We start from the raw sequence: 21,360 nt of genomic DNA, 5'->3' as shown, positions 1-21,360 counted from the left end.
CTGTTTCCAGATCACCATGGCTTGGTAAGCATTTTGGGGGAGAAGATAATGTCAAGATTTAAATTAAGGGACCTTTAAAATGAAGACACTCCCAGGGGACCTAATTATACAGGCAGGGAGGACAGGTCTGCCACTGGTCTGGGTCTAGGGGCCGTCCCCATGGGGTCCAGTGATTCCCGTGCACCCATCCGGATGGGACCCAGGACACTGGCCGTTCAGCCCACAGGGTCCCAGGCATGCGAGAGCCAATGAGGAAGCGTGCACCAGCAGAAACCAGAGCTGGGAGGGCAAGTAACGCAGTCTTTATTTACACCACAAGAGTAACAGGTTGCGTGATGTGGTACAGAATACTGGACTCCAGCGAAGTGGAAAGAAGTTGACCGTCAGAAGAGGATATCATTGGTCAGTGAAAATCCATCCACACAAAACAAGAATGAGAAAACCAAACACAAAACCTTCAACTCCACTGAGCAAAAGAAAGAACCACTGGGCACGTCCAGACAATCCAAGAGAAGTGGATTAAATCACAGAGGAGAATGGTGGTCACGGCCAGTGGGGAGCCCACACCAGGCGCGCACAGGCATCAAGTGGGATACAGTGTCGTTACAACTTTGTTTTCGACCACATTCCGTAAGAAGCTCTTGGGTGAGTAAGGTTCAAGCCCCCGTTACAGATAGATAGATTATATATGTTTGTCATTCCCATCAACTGGAAAAGAGTGCCCCCCAGTATGGAGCGCACACAGCAAAAACAAAAAAACCAAAAAAAAAAAAACCAAAAAAAAAAAAAAAAAAAAAAAACCAAACAAACAAAAACTGTTCGCTTTCTTTTTCTTTCAATAGGAGATTTTAATCAATGCCAGAGACAAAGTGAGGCCGAGTTAAGAACAAGCTCAGCCTCGTTACAATGAAGAAATGGTTTCCTTTCGATGCAAAGTATAATTTTAAACCACAGTGCTCGCACAGTTCACGACTGCTTAAAGTGAAATCTTAGCCATACATCATCTAAAAGTAATTAAAAAGTCAACACAGCTGTGCGGAAAAGGGGACTCTTGAGTCTGCCCGGTTCTCAATCAGAATAAACCATCACAAAGCCAGTGAGGGCGGGCGGTGCTCGCCTGGCCCGTGGAAGGAGATAAAAGGAAAGAAACAGAACAGAACAGAACAAAATCCCTCCAAATCAACTCGAGAGAGACAGGCAGTTCACTCTGAAACCTGCGCAGTTTCCCTAAAACACTGTTTCCACATAAATACAATAAACTCTATTACTGGTATGTCACAAGTGCTAGATAAACTTTTTTTTTCTTAATATGACAAATGTTTAAGTAGTCCTTTTTAATTTTTCTTACAATAAAAAGTACAATTTCTTAAGAATAAGTTCAATAAGACGCAAACTTCCCCCCCCTCCTCTCCTTCAAGGTTTTGTTTTACAGAAAAATTTCCATCTTTTGTATCTGCAAATGTCATGAGAGGGGAACAAAAAGGCATTTTTCTTCTTCCCCAAAGCTGCCGAGTTTGGCGTGCAAAATCTGTATACAATATAAAGACATGCCGGTCATACAGTCCATGCAACCTCCAGGTGTAGGAAACTTAAAAAAATATATTCATATATATTTATATCTATATATTTATATATGTATCAATGCCCATAAAACACGTGGGCCCAAAGTCTACAAAAAGAAGAATGGAATGAGCACATGGCTGTGACCAGTAAAGAAGGAATGTTCTGATCAAAAATAAAAACGAAGTCCATTGCTAGTGCTGCAAAAATCAAGCTTGCTTTTGTTCAGACCATTACAAAATGGTCCTTCCCCTTGCAAACATTTTCAAAAGAAGTAAAGAAAAACTGAAACACCTTGACAAAATGGCCCTCCAGAACCGGAGTCCTGGGATGCTGGGGAGGGGCGGCCAGTCCCAGCGGGCAACGGCCTCAGGGACAGCCGCCTGCTGGTGGGCGTGGGCACGCTGCGGCATGGCGGGAAGCCGTGAGGGCAGGGCAGACGCCAAAGGGCCCAGTGGCGTCACCGGGGTTTCCCTCAAAGGGATATAAAGTGCTCTCTTGCTGACTCCCAGCCAGTGCCCCCAAGGCCTCTGCAAAGGAAGAAAAAGGCTAAAGGTCCGAGGACCCACAGGGAGAGCCCTTGAAGGGACCCTCCCTGACGCGGTCCTGCCCGCAGACGCCGAGGCAGATCCTCCGCCATCTGCCCTGGACCCTTGTCAGGGAGAAGGGCCGGGTATGTCTTCAAAGAAAAGGCTACAGAGTAATGCTCTCAGCACGTTTGTGAAGCTGGAGTGAGCTGACAGCTGAAAGTGCCTCCCCGCCAGGCCTTTGCACAGAGGACGTCTCCATTTGAATGAGATTAGAATCAAGTCCCCCCAATGATAACCTGGCCACCGAGCAGTCCATGCTACCCCATCATCCACTTAAAAAAAAAAAAGTGAGATGATGCATTCCTCCCCACGAGCCATGGTGGGGTTAGAGGGCAGGTGGCAGAATCCCCAGAGGGCTGTGCAGACAGTGAGGCCAAGGAGGCCAGAAGAGCCAGCTAGCTGGGCCCTGCCACTGCTCTGCGCCACCAATGGGGAATGGACCAGCTCCTCTTGCCAATCTGGGCTTCAGGGCAAAGAGTGGCCACTAGGGAGGGGAAAGTCAAACAAGTCCCAAGACCTTTCTGCCCTGCTCTCAAACCACCGTCTTAGAGCTGACCATCAGCAGCCCAGTGACCAAGTGAATCCAGGAATCTGCACTCATTTGGTCAAAAGTCTGAAATTTCAGAAGCTACCCTGTAAACTTTACCAAACTTTGAAACTTGGCTCTGGGTCCCTCCTGAGCACAGTGTGTCTGAATGTCTGCCCATAGGTCTGAACCTGATACCGTTTGGAATGAAACCGGTGAGACGTGGCTGTCAGTTACGGCTGAAGAGAAAGAGAGTCAAGACTGGCTGTCCTGGTCAGGAAATCGTGCCCTCCTTGCAGGTGCACCAGGCAACAAGGGTCCTGGGTTCCCTGCAGCTACAGGCTCCAAAGTCCAGGGTTGGCCACGTGGCTGCGGTGGAAAACTCAAATGGGTAAAGAGCTCCACGTGTGCTCATGAACTGCTGACATGCGTAAAAGGTCTTTGGAAAACTGAAGTTAGAATTCTAACCTGACAATGTGGTCAGAGAAGTTTAAACATGAGTTTCATTAATGCTGACTGCCCACGGCGCCTGGCAAGCCTCCCGGGTGGCCGGGCATCCCAAGCGAGCCTCCCTGTCCTTGCCATGGAGGGGAAAATACACCACCCTCGTAATACTACTAGTGTTGAAGGTAAAAAGAGCCCTGGGCTTCTTTACACAGCTCCTAGGAAAGACACAATCGTTGGTGTCACTCCGAAAAGACCTACGGTCCCTCCTCTCACTTTCTGAAAATAAACTCTGACGGCAACAATTCCGTACGCTGCAGAAAACTCGTTGTACAAAAATAAACAAAAAAACAAAAAATAATTAAAAAACCTTTGAAAGTTAAAAAAAATGTACAAGCAATAATTCAGAAAGGAAAAAGATTTGGACATTATTACCATTCAGAAAATTGCTAAATGGTGAGGAAAAATGTAAAATTCATAAAACAATGCTTATTCAGGATCTTTTTTGTGAAAAATTCATACAAAAATCAACAGCAAATTTATACTCTTTGCTATAAAAACTCATTAGGTACATATGTGCATGAAGGCTTGGAGACAGAAGGGGTTCTGTTACAAAATAATTAAAATTAAAGTACAAAGTTGTAGGGTAGTTGCCCAGTGGCGAATGTGTTGGTGATCTGAAATCTAGCCAATCCGGAGCTGGAAAATACATGAATTTCAATCAGGATCCCTTTCTATAAGCACCTTTAGAGCAAATTCACAAGTCATTCATTTACAGGGACCTTCGCAATCTGCATTCATTTCATATATATATATGTATATATATATACTTTTTCTATAAATGCATTATAAATATTTAATCAAGATTTCGTAAGAATCAAGTTTCTTAGCTTGGAATACATTGGAATATATATTATACACATATATATTTATTTATACCTAAAATTTAAGCAATACTTCATGCTACTTGCTTTTAATGAAAAGCATTCCGATCGTAGCACTGCGTGTGTGCCTACCACATGCTTCACGACCAGACGGAGATGCTCAATCGCTATGTGATGTGTGAGAAGAGAACACTTTGGATTCACTTAAAGTTTGTTGGACTTCAAAACCTCCAACGGGATTTGCCACTGTTTCGGAACTACCTCCATTTTCCTTAAACAGCAATAAAGCAAAACGGGGACCAGCGGGCTGCAGCCCCCGGCCCCGGAGATGACGGCCAGTGCCCAAGCTCAGAGCTCAGGCCGGCTCACGGGGCCGGCACTGCCAGCCTCAGCTGGCCACAGGAAACTGTCCCACCAATTCCTGCTGTTTATTTTTTCTTAAGGCATTGTTCCTCAGACTTCAGAAAACCCAGCCACAAAAATCCACCAGAGCAATAAAAAAAAGGCACAAACTTGCATCTTCCGATGGCTTTGAGAAACTCAAGCCAGCTTCCCCAGGCTCACTCCTGTTTCTGTCCAGTTTTGTCTTCTTTAAAGGTCACTCTGTCCCCCACCTGGGTGCAGACCCCCCCGCTGCACTGCCATGGGTCACAGAGGCAGGCCACAGCCGTAGGAAACGTTCTCTTTTAAAACAAAGTAAGCTACAAGATGAGTCGAGTGGTTTACACAGAGACTGTGGAGTTGTGTGTGATAATCAAACTTTAAGCACCAGTTTTAATCAAGTTTGTTGTGTATTGTTAGATCTTTGATATTCATTTTCTGTGCCTCGCGTCAACTGAATTCGGCGGCTCGGCCGCCCGTCGCCGCAGGCTGCTTTCTTCCACGGCGTCCCTCGTGGGACCCGCCAGTGTGCTTGGCTTGCGCGTGTCCGTGTCTGCGCGTCAGCAGCGTCTGTCCCGTGCTCCCTGTGAGGCCGCCACGCCCAGGTGTGCATGTGCGTCTCGAACCTGTGGGCCTGGGCGGCAGAAAGGCTTCCCGTGGCTGTCGCACGCCGGGTGTCCCTGGGTGCTCCGAGAGCCCCGAGGTGGGACGCAGGCGTGATACGGGAAAGTTTCTTGGCTGAGCTTCAGGACAGAGACAGACAGACAAGAGAACAGCAGCTTCGAGGGGGCGCTACAGGGGCGGCTCCTCTTCCATGGGCTCCTCGTCTGGTCTGTGGATCCCGCAAGAGAAAGAGACAGGGGCGTGGGGTAGGTGCCCCACAGCAGAGAGAGAACAGAACGTGGGTTAAAGGCCGCGCTGCCCCACCTGCTGGCCTAGCGCAGGCAGCATCTGTTCAGGGTCGACTGCTCCTTGTGCGTCTCTAAGGGGCTTTGGCACTGGACGGAGGGGGCCACCTGGCCTGTTTCTAGTGTGATGGGCATCCCTCTCCCAGGGCCTGCCCTGCAAGCTTGGTAGGGCACGTGTCATGAAGGTTCTGACCCTGCAGAGTATGTCACTGGGCACAGTGGGGCTGGGTGAGCCTGCAGGCGGGCGGTGGGGCGGGCGGGCAGCTGGGCAGGCACTCACCTCTTTTCGGCGGGCTTCACGCCCACAGACAGCGAGGCCATGGCGGTGACCGTCTCGGCTTCGTCGTTCTCACAGGTCTGAGCCTCGATCAGGGAGCGCCCCGCCGTAGAGGCTGCACGTTGCAGGCAGCGCCAGTACTTGCCTGGGGCGGGGTGAGGAAGGGTGTTCAGTGACTAGAACTCAGCAGGAGGCTCCGTGGCCCGGGAAGGTCCTGCAGGACCCTGAGCCTCAAACGCTATCCATCCCTTGTGATTTTTAGAAGCAGCCCTCTTTGAAGAGACACGAGGCAGAAAACTGCACGGCTGCAAACTGACAAAGACCAAGAATCTCTGGAAATATTTTCCCATCATGAGCGGCTGGAGATCTTCCAGGAGCAAGCTGGCTTCGGACTGCAGACGGAGGGTCTGGTTGACCTGACTTTCCACGCTCACGGGCCCCTTTCTGCCCTGGGTGGCCAGGAGTGGGGGATCCCAACCTGCTGGGCTGAGCCTTCCCATCTCTGGGAGCAGGTGAGCTGGGGGATTGTCGCTGGGGCTGAGGGGTCTTCTGCCTGGGCCCTCACAGAGGCTGGGGTGGACGGGTTCTGCACCAGGCGCCAGGGGGTGTATGTGGAGGGCTGGGCTGGCCCAGGGTCAGCTTCACGGCTCTGAGGCCAGGACTCCCCCACACAGGGAAATGGGGAGCCGAGCTCTGGACCACACCTGCTTGTGTGGACAGTCTCAACCTCCTGGGTCATCTCAAAGGCAAGCTGGGCTTGTGACGACAGGGTGTGGGAGGTGCCTCTGACATAGGCTGCGTGCCACACCCCTGCAGCCAGGACCCTCTGCTTGAGGGTCAGTGCCAGAACACAGAGGGCCTACACCCTGCCTCTCCGCGGGGCCAAGGGTTCTTTCAGCTCAGGACGTGGGCTTCTGTGGTCCAGGGAAGAGGCTGGAGTCCCCAGAGCACAGGCTCACAGCCATGGTCCCTTCTGCTAGCTGGGGACCTGGAGCAAGTGACTCCACACTGAGACTATCTAGGCCTTGATTCTCCAGACCTACAAAATGGGATGATGGAGCCACTCCAGTGGGCTGTGGGAAATCCAGTCAGGGTTAAATGTGAGTCTCTACCAGCTCACAAAATGCAGCTGAAAACCAGGCCTCCTGCTGCAGGCCTGGGGAAGCAGCCGGTGTCGGATGGAGGGAGCTGGGGGCGTAGTGGGACAGGGATGGGGCATGGTGGAGTGCCTCGCCACCCGGGCATGTCCCCTGTGAGCATCCAGCCAGACAACTTACTGTGGATTTCCATGACCTTCTCCATGGAGCGGACAGCGTTGGCATTGGGTCTTTGCTGTAAAACCTTTTCTGGGAGGGGATCAAGCTGGAAGAAAATACACAGGAATATGAAGACTGCCGATATAGTCCACACATGCGTTAGATGGGGTTCCGAGACAGCAGCTGTTTCCTAGGCAGAGTCCCTTGTGGGGTGCATGTGCCCAGAGAGCAGAAAAAGTAACTTAAAAAAGCCAAATGTGCTTTGGTGTTTATAAATTTTTAATAAAAGTGGATTTATTTTCTTTACGTCTTTTTTTAGAACCCTGTAAGCTGTATTTGTAGGTTCCTATAAGTAGCGGAAAGAAACACAGGCCCAGGAGTGGCCTGTCACCAGCACACCAGCTTGGAATCTGCCACTGATGCCAAGGGTTACATCAGGGGAGTGACGCTTATTTCATCACATTTCTTTCCCTTGTCTTTTCTTAGCAAGAACGTTTGAATATCCCCTGATCTTGGTTTTCTCCCAGGACAGTGGAAGGTGGGGTCAGGGGAGATGTAAATGAAGAAGTCGGATCTCTCACAGAGGGAATCCGTCACACCGAGTTTTTCCCTAAGCACTGGCAGCAGATAAAAACGGGAATAAGTTTACAGGTGAATTACAGGGCAACAGGGCAAAGCAGAGCATTTACAACACAACAATTAAAAATGGTTGATCAGCCAGGTGCGGTGGCTCACACCTGTAATCCCAGTACTTTTGGAGGCTGAGGCAGGTAGATCACTTGAGGTCAGGAATTCGAGACCAGCCTGGGCAACATGGTGAAACTTTCATCTTTACTAAAAATACAAAACTTAGCCGGGTGTGGTGGTATGCGCCTGTAGTCCCAGGTACCTGGGAGGAGAGGCATGAGAATCTCTTGATCCTGGTTCAGGGAGGCTGCAGTGAGCCAAGACTGCGCCACAGCACGCTAGCCTGGGCAACACAGAGAGACCATGTCTCAAAAAAGAAAAACTTGTTGATTGAAATAGGTTATAGAAATACAGAAATACAACAGAAAAACCTGCTGGGTCTAGAACAAAGCTGGCCCTGACTGGGGAGGTCAGAGCACCATGTTCCCAGGTGTCCTGGGGCTAGCCTTGGGCTGTGCAGGCTGGGGCTGGAAAGACCAGTCAGGAAAGGATGGGTGAACCACGACAGACGCACATCAGCAGCTTGTCCCACAGAGGTCATCAAAAGGAGCGTTTGGTTTTAACTCTGGCTTCCGGGTAGAGGTGAAAAGACAAAGGGACCCTGAGAATCTGCCTGACTCTAGACGCTGGGAGTGGACAGCTACTACGGCGGCAGCTCCGCCAGGCCAGGGCTCCGGCAGAAACCACTGCGGGACCTCATCTGAGGCACACAGACCACACCAGGTTTCAGATGAGCGCAGCTGGTTAACTTCCAGGAAGCATGAGCTCCCAGTCACAAAACCCCGAAACAACACGGAAGCAGCCAGCAGGAGCCTGCATCAGGAGAGATGAGTGAGGTTCCCAATCCCATTCTCCAATGAAGGCAAGCGGGGCTCCTCGGAGAACCCTCGGTCCACGGCTGGCGCGGGGAAAGCACAAGGCGAGCCTGGGGCACCTCGGGCAGCTGGGAAATCAGGATGTGTCTGAAGGTTGAGGGCCTTCAAAGGACGCGCAGGGCCATTCTGAAAAGTGCCCTGGGGCCAGGGCACTAACCAGCTGAGCAACAAAATAAATACGGTATTGAAACATGACCCGAAGTGTAAGACAGATACCCAGGAGTTCACAGGGATATGAATAAATGACCAAATAAATACACAGGGAGTCAAGACAAATCCTTGGGAATTTCAAATAATGCACGCACCTACTCCCCTGTCCAGGAGGTGGGGCTTCATGCCTCCCCAACTCTGTCCCCCCAAGTGTGCGCTGCACTGAATGTGATTTCCTTCCAAAGAATACACTTGGAAAGGTGGTAAAAGCATAACCTGATGGTGGAAGGACCCGACAGACATCGCGCTCAGCAAATGGTGAAGCTTGGTGAGCTGTCCTGGCGGCACACACGCTGACAGGTGACTGGAACTTCGACTCTGTGATCTTCCTCCCCAAACAAAGAACTAAGAGAAAACACTCAAACACACACACACTGAGGGACGGTCTGCAAAATATGTGGCCAAGGCTCCTCGGAAAACGACAGAAGACGGAGACAAAAGACACAGAATGACTAACTGTGACGTGTGATCCTGGCGGGACTCTAAAACAGAGAAAGGGCAGTTGTGGCAAAGCTGGTGACATCCGAATTCACGCTGTAGTAAGTTACTAGTCAGTGTTGGTTTCTAAGCTGTGACGAATGATCCTGCCGAAGTAGGACACTCACAGTAGAAGACATTTTCTGAGGGGAATGAGGAACTTGTATGTGATCTCTGTAATGTCTTTGTAAATCTTAAAACTACACCAAAATTAAAAGTTTACTAATAATGTACATTAGATCCTTAAAGACTGCAGTTGTTGAAATTACCAGTTAGAAATTCTAAAAAGTAAATATGCCGAGTATGTATTAAAAATACATGACATTTCTGTATGATGAGACAACCAGAGACTTATGAACCTGACCTGGAAGATTTGAGACTCTAGCAGGGAGAAAAAAAAAACCCCAGGAATGCACACCTAGGCATTATCAGAGTAAAACTGCAGGACATCAAAAACAAAAGGAAAATTCTAAAAGCTGCTAGAGAAAACAAAATCTTCCAAGGGGTAGCTACTACCCATACGCCAACTTCTTAACAGCAGTGGAAGCGGGCAGGCAGAGGCTTAAAATATTCAATGTGTCAAGAGCAAATCCTTGTCAACCCAGAATTGTTTATCCAGTGACACTGTCATCTAAGAACAACAGTGAAATAAAGACCTTCCCTGCAACAAACACAAGCTGGGGAAGTTGACCACACAAGTCTTTTCCCGAGGGACTGCAATGGTGTGTTATACTTAAGGCAGTATGAAAATAATCCTAGAAGGCAGTGTGAGAAACGAGAAGAAAGGATGAGCCAAGAAAATGGCATGAGTGCAGGAGCGCCTGAATGAGCAGGGATGACATCGAGAAATAATCATGGTGTCTCATCAGTGCAATCAATCACAAGAAAGAAGGAAATGAAATACCAGTCAGGGATAGAACCTAGGATGGGCACTGGGGCTAGGGCTGCTGAATTTAGCAAAAAAAAAAAAAAAAAAACAAAACCATTCACGGCCCTGGTTAAATTTCAATGTCTGATAAACACGTAGTTTGGCAGTGGAAGGAGATCCAGCTGGGTGCTCTGTGTTTACGCTGGCACCTAATCAGGGCTCGCCCAGTCCGGGCTCTGCTTTGCATGGAGGCGGCAGTGAGGGTGCCGACTGTGTTGAGAACACATGCTCCAGTTGTTAAAGATTATGAATGAAAAACAAGAAAACACGTTCGACATCTTTGGACTCAGTAGAGGGAACAAATGGAATGCAGGAAACCCTCAATTATGCCGAAGAGGGGAGAAAAGAGAAGGCAAGAGCTTTCGAAAATGGGGACAAACAGACGCAAGTAGGATGCATCTGAAAAAGGAAGCAAACTCGTGGCCGACGACCCACGTTTCCACTTAAAGCAGGGACCACTGGACTGGACACAAAAGTAATCCACCATCCAGACTTTTGCGGTTTATAGGAGACACATCTGAAACTTCAGGGGAGGCTGAAAGTCACACAGGAAAAGGCAGCTGGGGTCACATCTCCAGTATCTGGCACAAGAGATGTAATGGAAAGAGCATTACTGGATGTACAGAGTTCATTGTGCCATGGGAAGACTTCAACTTACCACAACGTCAAATGTCTGTGCTTAGTAAAGCAGCTTTAAAATGTCTAAGTAAAAACTGGGGCAACGGAAAGGAAACGAGAATCCATGTCCCACCACGGTGAGCGACTTTGTGGACAATCCCCCAAAAATCGGTCAGGAAACCGAAAATGTGAACAATACAATTCGCAAGCTCTGCTTAACGAACACAAACAGAACTCTGGGAAACAGACGGAGAAGACACATGATCTCAAACACATGTGGAATGTCTCTGCAGGCTGACCACGCACTGTCTTGTAAAGCACATCTCCACACAGAAAAACGCCAGCCAGACTTCCTCCTTACCACGCTGCAATTTGTTAGAAATTGATAGCAAAAAGAGCGCCATGAGTCCTTATGTTTGGAAATCAGAAAACACGCAACTCATGGGCAAAAGAAGAAATCAGAAGAAATCGTAATATAAATTAGGAAATGCTTACATCTAAAAATTAATGAAAACCGCTCCCTATGACAATGTGAGATGCCGCTGAACCTACGTTGGAGCCATGCACACCCCTGAATGGACAGATCAGGAGAAACTAAAAATCAATATTCAACGTAAGAAGGCAGCAAGAGAACACCATTGTCTTAATGCAAGAAGGAAAGAAAACAGATGGAAAAGGAGACAAGCCAATTCTGAGAAGAAGGATGCTGCCGCCCAAAGTGGGTTCTCAGAAGCGTCTGATTCAACGGACAAGCTCTGGCAGGACGGACAGAGGAATGCCAAAGGGGGCACACCGGGACAGCCCTGGGATGAAGAGGGGCCCCGGCTGCAGGCACAGCAGAGACGTGAAAGGCGGGGAACTGGGGACGCTTGACTTGTGCCAAGAAATCTGAAGGAATTCTGGTTGAAATGGAGACATTTCTGGTAAAACCTAACTTTTCCAAATTAAGAAGGAATGGGAAACTTGAATGGACCTATAACCATGAATGTCACTGAATCCATAACTTGGAATTTTCACCCAAAGTAAACCTGCAGCCTAGGAGAGTCCTCCCAGTCAAGGAACAGATGATTCTGCTCCTACTGCAGCTCCTCCAGAGGACAGGGATACTCACGCACACCCAGCTACCACCCACCAGCCTGCAGACAGTTCTTCCGGGGGCCTTGGACCCACCCAGGTCCCTCATACTCGTAGTTCTCAAGAGTGACCATGGACTGTGCTGGGGAAAACAGCCTGAGATGCGGAGGCCATGGGCTGGCCACCCTGGCTCTGTCCCAGTGCCCCACCAGCGGAAACAGGGCACCCTTCAGAGCTTCAGCTCAGCGTGTCACACGGCACAAGCTGTACGAAATTCAGGATAGGGCGTTTCCTAGAGGAGCACGCACATGGGACTCCACCCACCCGGCCAGCTTTCCAAGTCTTGGGGGACAGGTTCGTGGTGCCCCTGGCTTCTGCTGCCCCCCGCTGCCTGTCTGTAAGTAGTAAATCCACTGCACAGGATGTGTGTGTGTGCCTGTCTTCCCCAGCCCGGAGAAGCTGGTCGTCAACGTGTGCAGAATCTGCTTCACGGCACCGCTGCCCCTCCCTTTATCTCTCCTTCTCCCCTCCGCGTCTGTCTGTCTGCCTAATTCACCCCACTAAGAATAGGAAAAAGGCAACCCAATAGAAAAGTGGGCAAAAGACATGAACTTCACAAGAAGGGAAAGTCCACGTGGCTCACAGGCAGATGAGGGCCGCTCAGCCATCGCGGTCATGAGGAAGTGACCCTGGAACCCTGCCAGTGTTACCCCCGTCCAGCTGGCAGAGGTTGAGGGCAAGAATGCCAAGTGCTGCTGAGGTCTGCTCACGCCACTGCTTACAACAGCTTCAACCCTTTAAAAAGCAGCTTGATGTTATAGCCTAAAGGTGAACAGACACATCCTGCGCCCACCACTTCCTCTCCTGGACGTTTTCCGGAGGCACAGCCTCCGGAGGTGTTTTGGGGGCTTGCCCGGAAGTTCAGCACAACTCTGTCTGTCACAAGCAAACCTGGAGCAGCCCTTGCCTACCCCGGTCCGGGCCTGTGCAGGATGCACACAGGCTGCTTTACAGAGGGGACCTCAGGACAGGGGAGCATCGAGATGTCCCTTATCCCAACACCCAGGTAACGGGCCCAGAGGGGCAGTCCCGTCGTGTGCAGCCACAGTTCCTTCAACTCTGAAGGCCACGAAGCTGGGCTCTGCCTTCCTGAAAGTCGGCCAGGGAGGCTTTGGCAGCCCAGATGGAAAGAGGGGCAGACTGGACACACAGAGTGGAACCCATGCACGCCACACACAGCTGCGTGCAGATAAAAAGATCACTGCTGGCATGGAGGGAGTATGGCTGAGTGTGAGAGTGTGGGGTGTGTGTGCATGTGAGAGACTGTGTATAGTGCCTGTGTGTGTACAAGAGGGTGCCCGTGTGCGGTGTGTGAGACTGTGGTGCCCGCGTGGGTGTGCGTGTACAAGAGGGTGCCTATGTGCGGTGTGTGTGTGAGACTGTGGTGCCCGCGTGGGTGTGCATGTACAAGAGAGTGCCCGTGTGCGGTGTGTGTGTGTGAGACTGGTGCCCGCGTGGGTGTGCGTGTACAGGAGGGTGCCTATGTGCGATGTGTGTGTGTGAGACTGTGGTGCCTGCGTGAGTGTGTGTGTACAAGAGGGTGCCCGTGTGCTGTGTGTGTGTGTGTGAGACTGTGGTACCCGCGTGGGTGTGCGTGTACAAGAGGGTGCTCGTGTGCGGTGTGTGAGACTGTGGTGCCTGCGTGGGTGTGTGTGTACAAGAGGGTGCCCGTGTGCGGTGTGTGAGTGTGAGAGGAAGAGTGGCTGGAGGCAGGCAGCCAGCTCTCAGGCTGATACAACTCCATCTCACACACTTGGTTTCTGTTACCCTATCAGAGCTGCTTCACGTCCACACCTTTCACAACGCATCAGAACAAAACTAGTGAGCTAAACTCCCGAAGGAAAACCTTTTTCCACACAAGATCCCACCTCCTGCTCCACGAATGTCTTCCACGAATCCTGGAGTGGGTTAAATGAGATGGTGACTTTAACACTGAAACGGCCCGTGACTAATGTAGAAACCTGGCCCAAGCGAAAACCTGCCTTGGGCATGTTCTCAGACAGGAGAGACGACCCTTCCCTGGCCTCTCAGGGGCATGGGCCTGGGCCACAGTTCGCCGTCGGGGTCTGGTGCAGGGTCTTTGATGGAAGCTGGCTGGAGGCCCGACTCAGCCCTGCGCCCACAAGACTCCACGGCCCGTCTACACTGCAACGTGCAACACCCGACGGCAACCTTCCCCTGCCCATGCTCACCAGCAGCTGCAGATAACTGAACATGGAAACTGTTAAATAAACTGGTTGCTGAGGGCAGCAGCGGCCTCCAGACACGTGCGCTGAAGACGGAGGGGTCGCTCTGACCAGGGAGCAGGGACACCGAGGCCCCTCTGTGCTTCCTGTCCCGCACACCCGATAACTCAGCCACTTCCGCAGCGGCAGGGTCCCCAAAGGCCGCTGCTGTCAGAGCTGGCGGCCCCGCCTGTGCGTGCCAGATCGCCCGGCACACTGTATATCAACCTTCATCAAAGGCCGCCGGGCAGAGGAGTGGGGTCCAGGCCAACTTTTGTGCATTAAAGAGATTTTTAAAAAGACCTTGATAAAACTAGTGCTTCCTGCTTTTTGATGTGTTTAAGTAAGAGAAGATTTTTCTCGTTAGAAGAGCAAACAGGCATCAGGAAGCAGGAACAGGCGGCAGCTGAAAGCGAGGTTCTCAATTTTTATTTAAAATAACCAGCCAGAAGAACCCTAAGGCTCTGGGATGGTGGGGAATAGATACTTCAGTCGCCCTTTAACTGGAGCAAAAAGCAGGAAGAGCCTGTTTTATGTGAAGAAAGGACCTGTGAAGTGCTCTGGATGTTTTAACAGCAGCCTGGTATTTCATCAAGCCTGTCACTGGCTGGCTAGCCCGCTGCGGGAATGCCACCTGGACCTTTGATGTGCTGTGATCTATGTGAACCTCAATGTCCTCCCTGACCCAGAAAGATGGCCAGGAGAAGGCAGGGCATGTCCTGGTACCTGCAGCCACTGCCCACATCCCTTCTTGGCACCCCTCTGGCTGGCACAGGCCCCCGTGATGGCCCAGGAAGCACCCAACCAGGCGGCAGGTCCCACGGGGATCCCCCTTGGCGATGCAGGTCCCGCCCCTCCCCTCGAGGCCCTGATCTTGGCCGTGGCCTATTGCTGCTCCTCCAGCAGAGCCTCGCATACTCCAGGTCTGCTGTGTCTGGGATTATGAGCCCAGGGGTCTTGCTCTGTAGCGGGTCATGGCAACCTTCCCAGTCCCCCAAGCCAGGGCGTGGCCCTGCAGTCTTTGTGTGAGGGGACCTATGCGCCCATCCCTCAAAGATCCAGGGGTTCCGGGGCCCAACAGACTACCTCAGGCCCAGCCACGCGCCCCTCTCTCCGCTTTTCCCTCCTGCCACGTGCTCTCGGCTTGGCTGGCCTAGCGTCCCCCACGGCCTCTGCAAGAGCCCAGCTGTCCTCCCGTGAGGTGCCTGTACCTCTGGGCTCTTACTGACCCCCCAGGTCACCCTGCCCTTGGCGTCTTCTACTTCCTCAAGCCACTGAGCCTCCCCCCTCTCTGGGACACCCCTGCAGTGCCCACTGCCCTGACCACCAGCTCCCTGGCTTCCCACGTCTGGGTCAGGGCCCCGTGGCAGCCTTTAGGCGAGCCGAGGCTCAGCGCTGCCCGTCCTGGGCCTCCCTCAGCAGCTGCCTGATCACTGGGGCAGGGTACCGAGTCCCGTTGAGAACCTGCAGTCCTCACCCTGGTCCTCAGATCAGGAGTCACCGCAGAGACGGAGCTGTGCGGGTTCTAAGGAAGCGGCCCCCTCACAGGTGGACCCTCTAACGGCAAGGGCCTGAGGAGCACACGGCAGCCGCCCAGCGCCCTGGCTTCCTGGTCTGGAACAGCCGCTTGCTGTGGTGGGCAGGCGGTTTGTGGCACCCGGAGAGGTTTCTGGCATGCTTGGCTTTCAGGCCCGAGTCTGAACAAGATCTTTCTTGGAAAATAAAGCGAATCTTTCAACATTTAGGATTACAGAGCTGGCCTATCTGGAAAAGCCACAGCAGCAGGCCGGCTGAGGGGCTGAGGGGCTGGGGGAGGGGACACAGGACACTCCCGGCTGCTTCCACTTCCAGCCCAGTGGGAGACAGACCCCTGATGGGGAGGCCCTGGCTGGAGGCAGGACCTGCAGCCCTGGGTCCCACTCTGCCGTCTCTGCTGCTGCCCCTTGCATCAGCCTCAAAAGAAGGGAAAGGAGGAAGGTTCTGGAGCCTCGGCGCTGTGGGGCCCTAGGAACGTGGGGGTCTTGACGGCTCACAGTAAGACTCTGCTCTCATGAGACCCAGGCCAGGAACGCGCAGCTTCCTCTGCTACAGCAGCACCCAGTTAGCACCCAACCTGCTTCCCAGGGACAGAGAGCAGTGGCTGTGGAGGTGGAAACTGGCTGTGACCAGTGGGGTTCCTCTCGTAATGGGGTTCGCACTAGGGAAGAAGACACCCTTTTGTTCTAACGTTCACAATAAGAATTCCACAGGTTCGGGATTCCCTTGAAGGACGGGTCTGGAGGCTCAGGAAGAGCACGTGTGGGACACTTAGAATGAAAGCTACCCACCCTGTGGCGTCACACACTTCAGACACTCCCAGGCTGGATGTGACACTGGCGGCGGTGCACGAGGCATCCTCTGTGAGGCACCCTGCGTGCTGCCCACCTTGAGGCGCACTGCCCATGCTGAGGCCACCACAGACAGTGGCCACACAGCAGACCCTCGCCCTGCAGTTTCCAGAACAATGCTGACGATGCCTGCACACCAGACCCCTTGAGTGCCATGCTTCACGACAGGGGTCCGTGGCCTCCCGTGTGGCCTGACGTGTCCCCACCACTCGTGACCCCGAGTGCCTCTGGGCGCTGCCCTCATCTGCACGGCACCCGGATCAGACAGTCGTGGAGTGAGCAGGGCCGGCTTTCCATCGGGGAGGCTTGTGCAGGAGTGCCCGGGATGCTGTCCCTGCTTCCCCTTTGCCTGCCCCACAACGCCAGGCCAGAGTGCCTGTCAGCAGGAGCCATCAGACACCAGAGCTGGGGGCATGCAGGGCACCTGCGAGTGTGTGACCACCTGGCTGATGAACAGGGGGCCTGGGGACCAGCACCTTGGTCTGGAGTGCCCGAGGGCAGGCGAAAGGCAGCAGTGACCCAATGGCATCTGAGTTGCTGCCCCACTGGGCTGGGGAGAGGTTTTTACAAAGACAGGTGAGATCGGATGGTAGAGTGCTGCCTTTTCCTTGAGATGAAAATGAGGATGCTGCTTCCAGAGGAGCTCCCCGGAGCGGGGGATAAGCACCAAATGGGGGTGAAAAGGCAAGTTTCCTGCAAACCGCTCAGCACCAGGACACCCTCACTAAGTGCCCTGTCACCCCGACTCTACTGGGACTGTCCTCAGGACTGCCGGCCTGGGGAGGGTCATCCCAGAGGGCACAGGAGGCAGGCTCCCACCCTGCCCCTCGGGGCAAGGCCTGGGAATCCGGTGTGCTAGAGCCTCAGGCACTGCTGTGGTCCTGTGGTCCGGACACATGACCCTTGAGTCCCCCACGTGCCAGCTGGCTGTTCTCAGGACCTGCACTGGAGGCCCAGAGCAGGCAGCCAGACAGAACTCTGCGTGGGGAAGCCACCGACTGAGTCATGCCACGGGAACGTGGACTCACACCCAAAGCCTGTGGATGGATTCTGAGGCTCAGGAAGTGCATGTGAGAAACTCAGAATGAAAGGTCCCCCTCCACGTGTCACACACTGCAGACACTCCTGCAGCTGGATGTGACACTGGCAGTGATGACCCCACCTCCTCCCCCCACCTCGCAGGCCCATAGCTGGTGGAGGCCGTGCTGGGAGCAGGGATGCCTGGGCCCCAGGATGGCACCGGAATGGAACACTGCAGGTGGCACTCTCGCCCCGAGCCTTTGGAACGTTCTTCCTCTCTGCTCAGGCCTCGGAGGCCCGGCTGTACAGACCACAGCATCTCTGACTCCCTCCGGCGGTGTCAGTGGGGACGCCGCACAGAGCCCTGTCTCTGGGGGCTCAGAGCAGCAGACAGGCCTGCTGGGCAGAAGCACCCCAGCCCGCCTCGGGACCACTGACTGGAACCCACGTGAGGATTCCCTAGAGAAGTCGCCTGTCCCCAGAGGAAATGAAGAGAGTGAGGAAAAGAAAACCGCTGCTCACAATGTGCTCCACGTAAGGAACACAGAATGGCGCTGAAAGGGCGCAGCCCCTGCAGGGACCCCGAGCCATCTTCTCACCAGAAAAGGGCTCCTTCCAGTCCTGCCCCGCCTCTTCCAGCCACAATCTCAGTTCTGCCACATCTAGAGGTAAGGGTAGGGGGAAGCAGGTGCCAGGCGGAGCTGTGAGTGTCCACGCGGTCAGAGACCGACTGCCTTTCATGCTCTGGGGCCCTCGGGTGGCCAGGCCACATCCCCGAGCCTGTCAACATAGAGTCCCGTGGGGTCTCTGGGGTCTTCGTACCTCATTTCCCAGCAGAGCAGAAACACATGCTTCGGAGGCGTCGCAGATGGCGGTCAGGTCGTGGCCTCCCTCGAGGGCCAGGACAATCCGGCCACCAGCCAGGCCCATTAGCTGCTTCGTCAGGTACCCGAAACCTGCAACAGGAAACAGGAGAGTGTGTGGTGAACAGGAGGCTGCATCATGGACGGGGAACCAAATGGTGGATGGGGGCGCTGCATGGTGAACGGGGGATGGCATGGTGGATGGAGGGGCCTCATGGTGGAGGGGGGGCGCGTGGTGGACAAGGGGCCGTGTGATGAACAGTGGGGGAACTGCGTGGTGAACGGGGAGACCGCATGGTGATAGGGGAGGGCTGTGGTCAGCACAGCCCAGAAACGCGCCTCATGGCATCATAAGAAGACCAGGGGCTGGGGCAGAGAGACACATGGTGAGGCCGGGTCTGGTTTCATAAATTAACTGAAGAGTTTCGGTTTTGGGTTTCTCTTTGATGTGTTTGAGAGTAGAAATTACGGCTTCAAGGCTTTGATTTTTAATCAGCAAATCATCTGCTCAAGGGACGAGGGCAGCCAGCCCCACTCAGAGGCCACAGGCCACCTGCCCTTCGGCCATCCCTAGAGGGGCTGTGGCCACGAGAGCGTGGCAGGGCCTGCCCGGCTCTGGTTATCTACATACTCTGAACATGTACACACACGTGTGCACAGGCTGTGTGTGCTCCTGATGGGTTCTCCCATGTCCAGGTCTGACCACCTGGCTTTGATCAGGAGCCACAGTCCCGCCATGGCACCCACATCACTCACCCCAAGAGGGAGTGCCTGGTGGCTGAGGATAATCACCACCCTCAGCCAGGCTAGGCTGGCACTGATTAGAGAGCTGGAACCACGCAGCACTGATTAGTCGCCCCGACCATGGGCTGACGAGGCTTAACTTCCCAAAGCCTCAGCTCGTCCCGTCTGATGGAAATAAACAGGGGCTTCGAGACAGCTGTGGGGACTGAGGAGGAAGCTGAGGACATGGTGGCCACGGTGCTCTGGGCCAGGTGCCGTGGGGCGCTGGGCCTCTGCCCTGTCTGGTCACTTTGCCAGCCACTAAGCCATGTGGTCGGGGGGCAGGTGGACTGTGTGAGGCCCCATAGGAGCATGGCCACTGGGGGCCATCTCGGGTCTCCTGGGTGAGCCACATACTCCACAGGCCAGGGCCAGACGGGCCAGAGAGATGGCCCCTCCTTGGCCACCTGTGCCCATAGGAGTGGGAGGGTAATGGACGCCAGGTCCTTGAGGATGTCACCAGGGCTAAATCAAAGGTCCCGAGATGCTCTGGTCATGGGAGGCTCTCCAGGCTCCTCGGGGACTCCAGCGTTGGGGAAGCAGCCAGGCCTTTCTGTGTACCAAGAGCTGATGCCAGGAGGTTTTCACCCCCTTGGGAGTTGCTGAGGCACAGTGGGAATACCGCTGGATGGTTCCTCCTCCCATCCTGAGAGCGCGGCCCCATCTGACGCTGATCCTGAGAACCCCGCGCAGCCTGGGCTCCCTCACTCAACTCTCAACGCCACCGTGCTCCCAGTGACTTCCCTTTACAGTTCCAAGGGACACTGTCTGCCAGAGAAGCAGCGCAGGGTGCGTCTCAGCTCTCGGTGGGACCCGGGACCTGCCCCTGCCCCTGGAGGTGGCCTGCAGGACCCTGGACACCTGCATCCCAGAGAGGAAGCCTCGTGTGCCCTGGGCCCCTCCTGGGCAAAGTGCCCAAGGCTTGCACATCTGCAGCTCCCACTGCACACTCTGGGTTCTGGGGCCTCCCAAATGGACGGGTTCCCAGCACGGCCAGGAGCTTGGTCATTAGTGAAAAGGTACCCTTCCTTCCTCAGTCACGCGCAGACCCACTTACATCTGGCGGAGAGGTTGTAGCCCCCGAGAGGCGTGGGGTGGCCCTCCACGGCGTCGAAGCCCGATGACACCAGCACCACGTCCGGGGCAAACTCGCTGGCGATCGGCATGACCACCGTTCTGCAAAGGGCAGGAGAAGGCGTTACTGGGCCAGCCGAGAGGAGGACTGGACAGTCACAAAATCCCAGGGTTCCCTCTGATACTGGTAACACCTGGCCGAAGCCCCCTCGGCCATTGGCAGGCTGAGGGCCCCACACAGCAGAGGCTGAAATCTGGCAGCCCGAGCTGAATTACCCGGGAGTCAGCCCACGTGTGATCCGGGCTCATTTCAGACACGTCTTCGCGGTGCGAGCCAACAGGCTCCACTCTGCGTGCTTAGTGAGTGAGAGGGTCACTCTTTCTTGCTGCCCTGTTTTCTGCACACTTTGGAGGTGGTCTGGAGCCCCCACGGCACAAGCTGCATTAACCTGGGGGATGAAGCCAGCTGCCTGTCCCACTAAAACCTTCCCTGGCCCCATCCCCGCTCCCGGGCTCTGCCCTATCCTCCCTCCAGTCCTCCCAGGCCAGGTCCTCCCTGCTCATCCTCCCTTCTGAGAGTGGGTCAGCTCCGCTCGCACCATCAGGCTGCCCTTGCTGCTACAATGCACTTTCCACGGCTCTCACTGAAGACACGCGCAGTCACTCACTGTCCCTAGTGCTGGGACTGTGAGGCTGAGAGCCCCTGCCAGCCTTGCTGAGGGAGCCTGCATGTTCCTGAATCACCCTAGAAGACCCTCACACCAACACACAGCAGGGTAAGGGGAATTACCACGAAATGAGACACTTAAGGATCTTTAAAGGGAAAGCTGATGACAAATGTAAGAGAATTCACCAGAAAAAGACGAACCATTGGAAATTCTTTGACTAAGATATATTAGGGAAATGAGGAAAATATTCTAACTGAAAAGAGGAAAAAGCACTCCTTAACACGAAACAACTTATCAGTCTATAGTCTAATGATCTTATCGGCATGAGTTATGAATCCATGCGTGTGCTATCAGTGAATGGGGAAGTTCAGAGGTTTCATGTGGCATTTGGGCTGCCTTCTTCAATTCTGGGTTCTCATCACTGCTGACTTTCAGAGTCTCCTTCACTCCTTCTCTGGGTGAGGGGAGCAGAATCATGGCCTCCCTTTCCTGGGCAACAGCAGGGTCCCCGCGAGAAAGGTGGTCTGGTGGCTTCCTGCAATGGCCCAGGTGCCAGAGACCTGTGCAGGGGAGGACAGTGGAACA

The 21,360-nt window shown here is 53.7% G+C and overlaps 1 protein-coding gene across 9 annotated transcripts in view; it reads right to left on the bottom strand.

Annotated features, from left to right (window-relative positions):
* Positions 1 to 286: 286 nt before the first annotated feature.
* The window catches only part of HDAC4 (histone deacetylase 4), a 340,829-nt gene continuing 319,755 nt past the window's right edge, over positions 287 to 21,360 (bottom strand). For all 9 annotated transcript variants that reach the window (XM_039469908.2, XM_039469911.2, XM_039469907.2 and 6 more), the window contains 5 exons: positions 20,091 to 20,209; positions 18,210 to 18,343; positions 6,848 to 6,932; positions 5,574 to 5,715; positions 287 to 5,217 (listed from right to left, as the gene is read on the bottom strand). In XM_039469908.2, coding sequence (XP_039325842.1) covers positions 5,178 to 5,217; positions 5,574 to 5,715; positions 6,848 to 6,932; positions 18,210 to 18,343; positions 20,091 to 20,209 — 520 coding nt within the window. In that variant the 3' untranslated portion in view covers positions 287 to 5,177. The remainder of the gene's footprint in view (positions 5,218 to 5,573; positions 5,716 to 6,847; positions 6,933 to 18,209; positions 18,344 to 20,090; positions 20,210 to 21,360) is intronic.

Source organism: Saimiri boliviensis, chromosome 5 (assembly GCF_048565385.1).
Source record: "Saimiri boliviensis isolate mSaiBol1 chromosome 5, mSaiBol1.pri, whole genome shotgun sequence".
NCBI classification, from domain to species: Eukaryota; Metazoa; Chordata; class Mammalia; order Primates; family Cebidae; genus Saimiri; species Saimiri boliviensis.
The sequence above is the reverse complement of the archived record's forward strand: the minus strand, read 5'-3'. Positions and strand labels throughout refer to the sequence as shown.